The following is a 9,703-nucleotide window of genomic DNA, read 5'->3' on the forward strand; positions in this document are numbered from 1 at the left end:
TTAGGAAAATAAATGTATGTACTCAGCTGTGATCAGGTTCATTCTCTACAGGACTGATCTGGTTTGGCCACTCCACGACATTAACATTGTTGTTTTTTTCCGTCTTTGGAGTCATTACTTTGCTAGAAAATAAATCTTCTCACAGCTGCTGTTGTCTTGTGGACTGCAGCAGGTTTCCCCCCATAATCTCCCGGAATTCCTCTGATCTCATTTCACCCTCTACCTTTACAAGTCTTCCAATGCCTGGCACAGAAAATGTGATGCTCCCACCACCTTGTTTTATGGTAAGTGGTTGGTATACAGTCATTGGTTTGCCAAAAACAAAGACTTCTTTGATGGCCAAAAAGCTCAATTTCAGACTTATAAGCCATAAAACCTTTTTCAAGATGATTTGTAGCATTTTCTTATGAACAGTTTCTACCATCTCGGCCATGTAACGCCTTCAGAGTTTCAAAGTCCTCTTTCCCTCGTGCCCTTCCTCCACTGCCAGGTGCCGGCCGCATACAGGGGCCATTTATTTACCTGTGCTTTGAGGGATACTGGTGGTTGAGTCCTAAATATACAACACCCAGTGTGCACTCTGCTCTATTAGCTACGGCATTATGGAGACATTTATACCCTAGAAACACTGCATTGGGATAGAGAAGAAGAAAAGACCTCCATATGTCTCCATATTAAATTGGTGTTATACAGAGGGACAGAACGGCCTCATAAACCTCTGCATTATCACTTTCTACATCTCAGAGGTTCTACAAAGCCGTAATATGGACTTTATTTTTAGTTATTTTTTTATACATAATATTAACATGGCACTACCTATTACTTGTGCTATCAATTGTACATCATGATCTATTGACCCTTTGATCATCTTGTAAATATTAGTGTTTTATACATTGTACCAGCTGATGGCACCAGTATATTCCACCATAAGATGGACCTCTCAAACATTAGAGAAGTGGCTGACCACAAACCAACCCACCATCATTTATCTAAAGGTCTACAATTCATTTACACCAATGAGGGACTCCACAATTATTTTTAATGTTACAGGAGACAATGCTATAGACAGGACATTATGCTTAGTTTGTTGTGTTTATTGTTTAGATATAAAAGAAAATTAAAAAAAAACAAGTTGTCAGACAGCGGCATTCATCCTGAAATATTTCCACATGATCAGTAATAACTGACGATCGGTCTGATACATGTGCAGCCCAGTGTGACCACCTCAGTCTCCAGTCTATAGGAGAAGCTGCAACCTTTCTGCTCCCGACGTAGGACCATCATCTCCTGCTGGATGGGGGAGGAGATCAGGTCTGGACTTTGATTGCCGTCAGCGTCTACACAGGAAAAAGTGAGACAATTGGCTTCCGCGATCACAAATGGGAATCTGTTGGGATCTGTGTTGAGACTGAAATAGAAAATATGTTATACTTGGTGAATTTTCATGCTGCAAAGTTAATAGATGTAAAGTGCGTCTATTACTACAGAAATACAAATCCTAATCCCTGCCTAGGCAGCTGTAGACATGTATTAGATGTAGAGCAGCTGTAACGTTGTGTGTGTCCGGCAGATTTGGGGTCTTTTTCCGTCCTTCCGCTAGTTTATGTACATTATCCCTCTCCATGCCTGCTGATTGGGCGGACTCTTCCTGGTGAGATGTCAGAGCTGTGATGTGTTCAAAAATAGATATTGGGATGCACTCCTCAAACTATTAGCGTGGTGCTAGTAGGGTAGGGACGAGAATCCCACAATATTGGAAATATATAACCCCAGCACACACAGAGGTACACAAGAGATCCAGATGCAAACAAATTTAAGTTTTATTGCAACAAAAGTTGGTAAAGTTGAGGTAGCAAGTGACTTGGTAAGACGTTTCAGCCGAACCTTGGCCTTTGTCACTGTCACTGTTAGTCGATATCACTGGTATGGGATGTCCGCTGGATCTTCCCTGTGTGCTGTGATGTGTGTTCTGAGCCAATTAAATACCTTCATCAGAATCCCTCCCACTTTCACTGAAACACTGAGAGACTTCAGCTGCATCCCCCTCTTCCCCCTCTTCCCCGTCTTCTAATTACTGTTTTACACTAGAGGTTTTCAGCAGAGGCTGCTGGTAAGTTTTTTAACATTTACAGAGATCCTGCAGGCCTCATTTTTGAACTTTTTTTTAGCCACTTTTCCACTACCACCCGGCCTGACCTAGTGTTGTTTTTAGCCTACAATAAATTCCTCAACAGGACGTGCTGAACCTGCAAATCCAACCACTGATAATGCAGCACAGAAGTGAGCCATTAAAATTTTTTTTTCCTATAGTTCTTCTTTAGGAGACTTCTGGAAGTTTACATAAGACTATATCACTATTCAACAATGCTTGTGACATTACCTGTAGTCCCAGGGTGATAGAGAGCGGGTGTGAATGTCCTCCATCTCCATCAAACTGTCCAGGTAACTGGTGTCAATGAGACTGATGTCTACGGTCATAGTGGTCTGCAATCGCCGGTTTCTCCTCCCAGGACATCTGTCTCTGGCCTCTAGGGGGAGCTGTTCATCTTTGGACAAATACTCCTCTGGTAGAGAGGCCGATGAGCAGACGTAAACCAGAGCAGCCACCTGAGCAATGGAAGAGAACATGGAGAATAACTCCCATCATTCAGATTGGGCAAAGAGGAGCAAATTGTCTTGTGAACAAGATGTTTATTTGCCGTAACAAGGTTGAAGACATTATTTTTAGCATAAAAGAAAAATTCTATTTATTATGTGTCCTGTTTCCCTAAATAGATCGTCCAGGATTACAAAAACATGGCTTTTTCTTTCAAAAATTGCACCACACCTAACCACAGGTTGTGCCTGGTATTGCAGCTCACTTCAATGGAGCTTAGCTGCAATATCAGACATATCTCATGGACAGATGTGGCGCTGTTTTTAAAAGAAGGCAGCAATATTTTTCTAATCCTGGACAAGTCCTTTAGGAAATATAATATAACCTTACATGAGGTAATGTTCTGCCCCTTCCCCTTTCTTAGCGTGCAGAAAAACTGTTCCTAAAGGTCTTCACTTATACAAAGTACTCAATAACATTATATCCTCAACTCTGTGTATTACAGTAAAATTCCTTTAATCTGGGAACCATGGAACCCAACAGCTGCTGTCTCATCCAATGTTCAGGGTTACTGGGAAAATATAGAGAAGTTACTAAATAAAAAAAGGGCCAAACTATTGGAAGTGACTGATTGTCGTGTTCTGGATTATAGGAATTCTACTCTAATCATCTTTACTCTATACAGTAATATAATATAGACACAATAATACTCACAAGTATCAGTGATGTTCTTATGAGAAGCATTATTCTTCTTCTCCTTCCTATTCTTCTTCTTCTTCTTCTTCTTCTTCTTCTCCTTCTTCTCCTTCTCCTTCTTCTTCTTCTTCTTCTTCTTCTTCTTCTTCTTCTCCTTCTCCTGCTGGTTACTCGGTATATTCCAATGGATCTGCTGCTGTAATGCTTGGATCCCAGTCCTTCTCTCTATTTATATTGTTTGCTGGTCCCAGTGAAGTCTCCATCCCAGGAAACAAAGTTTCACCATAAAGTTTCTGAAAGTTCCAGTGTTGTCTGTGACTAGTGGGGGATGAAGGTCGTCACTCCGGACTGTCCAACTCTACCCTGTTATGTCACATTATAAGAGAGAAACCAGCGTAAGATCTCCAGCACTTCCCTAAATGGGGCCATAATTTCTCTGGACTCTCACCTGTGATCATGGACCATAGAGATAACAGCGCGTGGTGATGATTGTCATCAATGGTTCCTCACATAAACATAACCCGGTCATTTAAGTAGATATTAATGTCTAATCTGAATATTTTTCCATTACCCTTCCTTCTGTGCTCATTGTTGCCCCCTATTTTGCAATGCAATTTCTATTAAATGGCAAAAACAGTGGGGGATGGGTAGTGACAATTGACCTGAGCGCCCTTCTTGCTGACAAGTGTCCCATGTCAACATTAAAGACATATTCTAGTGGTATCCACCATCCAGATCGAGGTCCTGCTCGTCACTGACTAAATAACCCCTCCATAGTAAACAGAGCTCCTACCTTGTCCACCTGACATCATGTCCACGGGGTCACATGATCATGTGACCACACCCTTTTTGGCTCCGTAAAGAAAGTTTCCTGTTGGGCTCTTGCAGTATCTTCTATTTGTCTCCTCCTATCTTTGGAGAACTATATAGTGCCCCCATAATACAACCTTCAACATGCCATACAGTGCACAAATAATTTTGGCCAATCATTAAACAGAAAATCCATCTGCTTCCTGTGCTGCCATCTTTTTATAGCTTTAGGCACTATGTTTTTGACCAGGTGTACAGGCTCTGGGTACCCACTCCATCATGGCCTTTGGTGCCCCCTTCCAGATTCCAAGAGACTCCACCAGTTGGCCCAGGCTCTGATACAATAATGGGCACCACAGTTCAGCAGAAGACAACCCTATTTGGAGGTGACTTTGGAAGCCATCACTTGCCTCTAGGAGCTATTTCTTAAGGGATGATTCACAAATAACGTATTAGTCCTTATTGATGATGTGTCCTGTGTGTACAATGATAAAAAAATAAATAAAATAAATAATTAAGTAATAGTGGACAGGTACATGTTCTGTATAGATGAAAGGTGGACTCCTCTGGTGGAACTAATGAACCCCAGTCCAACGCTGCCCCCTTTAGTAATAACAAGTGATGCGCACTGTATGGCCACAGAGGTTGCAAACCCAAAGGCTGACCTGGGTTTTATGTTGATAAAAAGCATTATAAACTTCCAGAAGGCCCTTTATCAGGCAAACGAGTGTTTACCAGCGCAGGAATTGGCAAACGCTCGTTCATCGGCTGATTGCATCATTTAAAATGGCAAAACTATTATTGTTGTATCGTTGTTGCCAGCAGATCTCCCTGTGATAGAAATGTATGGGGACGGCCGATTGTAGTAATGAGCGCTCGACCCCAAACATGGCTCCTTGTGAATGGAGCAAAGAAGCACCGATCAACGAGCCGTCTCGTAGATCAGCGCTCGTTTACACGGCCCATGTCGGGCCGTGTAATACCACATTTAGTCCATAGAATGACAGAACGTCTTCCACCGCTGGTATCTGTACAATCCTATTGTTATTACAAGCTCTCGCTGGGGTTTATGACTCTTCTTATCTCTATCAGATACAGATAACCAGCAGAGTATTATTACTGTGTCCACTCTTCTAGTTAATTAGTAATTAAGGGATTCCATAGTGAGAGATGATCCTGCCCTTTAAATTCTCCCAATATTTCTTATTAAATTCCTAAAGATTAAAATGATATCACAAAAAATACGCTGAGCCATTGAAACCTGAATATTAGGTTATGAGGTATTAGGAAAACCCAAGAACAACTGTGTCCCTTATATAATGAGTCCTGGAGTCAGTGTCACAGTCCACCAGCAGAACCTCACGAGAGCAAATCTATGAGAACAATGGCCGCCAACTGGGGAACGTCAATGGTAAGAGCCCTGATTCCTCTTCAGCTCGATTTACCAGATTTGGGTTTATTATGGGATCATTAAATGTTACATTGTTATTCTATAGGCGAAAATTTGTCGTAATTGGTCCAATGTCTTATCTGCATAAGGCCGGGGGTTATATATAATATATTATAATATTACAGGTCAGTGAGGTTTATCCAATGTTCCACAGAAATTGTGACTTATGTGACTATATTCAATTGATTTTAAAGGGGAACTACTCTCCATATGTATAATTATCCCATTGATTCCTTGTTATCCTCCTCGGTTTACCTAAAAGGTAATGGTTTTACAGGGTATTTCCACTTTTGAGAGTCATTTTACACTTTAAAAGCTGAAAAATGTTATAAATACTTTGTATTACTTATGGTTATAACTTGTATTATGCTGCAAAGTTGTACATCACAATTCTGTTTGTTGTTATTGGAAACAGTCAGCAAGCTTGTAGACAGACACTCCCCTAACAGCTTAGCTGAGCTCCTCCATTGCTGGGAATAGTTAGTTTTCCTACATCAGGCCACTTTATATGAAGGTTCGTGATGTACCCATAAGAGTATAAAGATCCTGTAGATATTAATATTTAAATAGTGTAAAACTGATACTTCCTATTGGTCCATTTTTAACCCTTTCTTCTACTATTATATAATGGTGATACTGTTATAATGACCTCCTATAATACGTACATTATCCATTATTCTCAGGTTCTTTCCACATTGCTTCTTCTGAGCTTCAGCTCTTGTGTCCACGGAAGAGAAGAGCAGATACCGAGTACAGATGGGTGGGATGTCCCTCCAGGGTCCGGTGGTGATTGTCCATTCACACTGGACACCACATTTCCCCCACGTGTGAAGGTTGATATGAAGGTCATGAGGAGTTCTGCACAGCAGATGACACATGGCGTGAGGAGCCGCTCAATGTCTCCATGGGAATACAGGTAAAGATATATAAAGTGATCTTAGGATTTGGAAAAGCTTCAAAAATATTAAATAAAGGGACTTTCCACTGATATTCGACATATACCACAGCCGCTCCCATTGAGGACATCTGGAAAACAAAATGGCTGCTCCCCGCAAAGTTAATCGCCCGTATTTAGTTTTTCAATTTTTATTTTGATCCGATTTTATATTTCGTCTTATAGTTTTTTTAAATTCTTATTTGTTAGACTATATTATAAGATGTGGACGGGTCAGATCCAGATAATATCTTGTCCCATATGCCTCATTGAGTTGCAGAATAGATGGGGGAGGGGAAAGTTCAACAGTAAAGAGGGAAACAAATGGTTACATTCAGGTTTCATTATGTGACTTGAGGACCTAAGACATACCCTTGGCCACCTTCTCACCTACATTTTGTCTTGGGCATCATGGGCCGCAAGTCACTGCTAGACTTAAAAGGGTCGTCCAGTATTAGAAACACATGGCTGCTTTCCACTAAAAACAGCACCACACCTGTTCACAGGTTGTGTGTGGTACTGCAGTCCAGTCCCATTCACTTCAATAGAGCAGAACTTGTGGACTGGTGTAACGCTGATTTTGGAGGAGAGCAGCCATGTTTTTTTTAATAACCCCTTTAAGCAGGATCATCGTTAGGGTGGCTGGAGGGGCATATACCCTGGTTGCCAGGTGGGCTGACAGGCTAGGGCAGCTAACAGATTCATTGCCCCATTTGTTTATTATTGTGGTCTCTATATCTATAATTTCTGGTCATCTCCTTCTACCAGCCCTAATGTGGACAATAACAGATCCCCGGCGGTCATCAGCGAGGCCAGATGTCTCCACCACGGCTGTTTGGACTCTCAGGGTAATGTGGATCTCAGCATGAACTCCGTCCCCATCAGACAGGAGATCCTGGTCCTGCGTCGTGAGATGAGAGCATGCGTCCCTGTCTATAAGCTGGACAAGCAACTAGTCACCGTGGCCTGCACCTGTGTCCGCCCCGTCATCCAGTATCTCAAATAAGAGACGACAATGTAAAGGAGCCTCATGTGTCAAGAGGAAGCGACATTGTTACCCATAGCGACCAATCAGAGGACACGTTTCATCTTTCTAGTGATATTTAGAAATTAAAAGCTAAATTGTGTTTGGTTGCTATGGGTAACAGGGTTTTGAGGCCTATTAGCATTATTTATACAAACTAGTGTAAGGAAAATGGAAAGTGTTACCCATAGCAACCAATTACATTCCAGCTATCCTAGTGGAGCCGCTAAAGTAGAGCAAGCTGATTGGTTGTCAGGGGCAACACTTCCAGCTATTCCGGAAAAAAACAACACAAAAATCTTTATAGAATAAATTTAAATCTAGCAACACAGAGAGCAATAGTGTTATACAGATGTGTGTGGAGAAGTGTTTTCTTTTATAATGGAGGGGTTTATAATTCATTATATTTATTATTATTTATTATTATTTATGGAAATATTTAGCATATTTATATAATTATCTATATTTATTATCTAAAATCATTTAATCTACATATTTACCAGCCTATGTCTTAATATAATAGTCAAATGTACAGAAACTCTATAGAAACTGTAATAATATTGCAAGAGGGTGTGTATACTTTTGCAACAAGTTTTTTTTATGGCTCTAATACATCTCAAATAAAAATTGTAGCAACTGTGCAAAAACCGTTTTGCGCATCTAACTCTCATATAGACCTATGTGTTTCCATGGTTGCAGACTACAGATCCTGTGTGTAGTCTGATCCTGCAGTCATGCTCTCTTCTCTCTGCTACCTACTTTATGAAATACATAAATATATACACCCTGGCAACTACAGAACATTTTGTAAACATAATCTCCTGTTTATTAGTAAGGGTCTATTCACATGGCAATGCAGCCCCTTTATTTTTAGAAACAATGGGGGTCCCGGAGGTCAGACCCCGCCTATCATAAAGCGATGTCATATCCTAGCGATATGCAACACTTTACAGAATGGGAATAAACTTTTATTCAGGGGACCAACAGCCATATCAAAAGTAACTGCCCCCTTATTTACCTAATAAACAAATTGACAAAACTGAATTGAACACAGTCGGGCCTAAATGTAATCAGACATGTTGAAGCTAAACCTCTCTATGCAATGAACCTTACCATACATTATCATACCTTAATATACCTTACTATACCTTACCATACCTTAACCTTACCATACCTTACTATACCTTACCATATCTTACCATACCTTACTATACCTTACAATACCTTACCATATCTTACCATACCTTACTATACCTTACCATACCTTACAATACCTTACCATACCTTACCATATCTTACCATACCTTACCATACCTTACCATACCTTACAATACCTTACCATATCTTACCATACCTTACTATACCTTACCATACCTTACCATACCTTACTATACCTTACTATATCATACCATACCTTACTATACCTTACCATACCTTACTATACCTTACCATACCTTACTATACCTTACCATACCTTACCATACCTTACTATACCTTACTATATCATACCACACCTTACTATACCTTACCATACCTTACATACCCTACCATACCTTACTATACCTTACTATACCTTACTATACCTTACCATTCCTTACTCTGTCTGAGCTTGGTGGATTAAGTGGCTTGTGATATAAGTGGAGTTATAAAACCAGAGTTAAAAAGGAGTTAAAGTCCCTGTAAGTACTCTTCTCTTCTTTTCTTTTACTTTGAAAATTGTTCACTGTTTTGTTGTAACTCGGATAATGGACAGCAGGATTGGAGGTTTTCTTCAGTGCACAGTTTGCCATATGTATGAACGACTGGAGCCGGAGTACCAGGGTGAATACCTCTGTGGCAGATGTGAGCATGTTGGTCGCCTGGAATCTTGCATTAGAGATCTGGAGGAGCAGAATGCAACACTGAGGAAGATAGACAATCTTGAGCTGAGCTTGCTGCTCACTGAGCAAGCAGTTAGTGGGGTAGAACTGAAAGGTGAAGACATGGGTAAGCAGGATCAGGTAAGTAGCTGGGTTAATGTAGTTAGGGGCAGTAGAAAGGGGTCAAAGAAAATGGAAGGCCAATCCTGTTTCTGATATTCCAAGCAAAATTGCCAAGTTGGGTGATGATGCGAGGGTGTCGGTCTCAGAAATGGCAGCCCTAGAGGATACTGATCTCCCTAACAGCCGGGAGAACAGCCCAGCTAGTAGTCGG

The 9,703-nt window shown here is 40.8% G+C and overlaps 1 protein-coding gene across 1 annotated transcript; it reads right to left on the minus strand.

The window, feature by feature from the left end:
* Positions 1-1,173: 1,173 nt before the first annotated feature.
* Positions 1,174-3,881, minus strand: LOC142760366 (interleukin-17F-like). The gene is made up of 3 exons (XM_075863551.1): positions 3,864-3,881; positions 2,381-2,607; positions 1,174-1,408 (listed from the first exon to the last, which is right to left on the minus strand). Exons 1-3 carry the CDS (start codon positions 3,879-3,881, stop codon positions 1,174-1,176), a joined length of 480 nt encoding a protein of 159 aa, XP_075719666.1.
* Positions 3,882-9,703: the final 5,822 nt, after the last annotated feature.

This window comes from Rhinoderma darwinii, chromosome 4, assembly GCF_050947455.1.
Source record: "Rhinoderma darwinii isolate aRhiDar2 chromosome 4, aRhiDar2.hap1, whole genome shotgun sequence".
Taxonomy (NCBI): domain Eukaryota; kingdom Metazoa; phylum Chordata; class Amphibia; order Anura; family Rhinodermatidae; genus Rhinoderma; species Rhinoderma darwinii.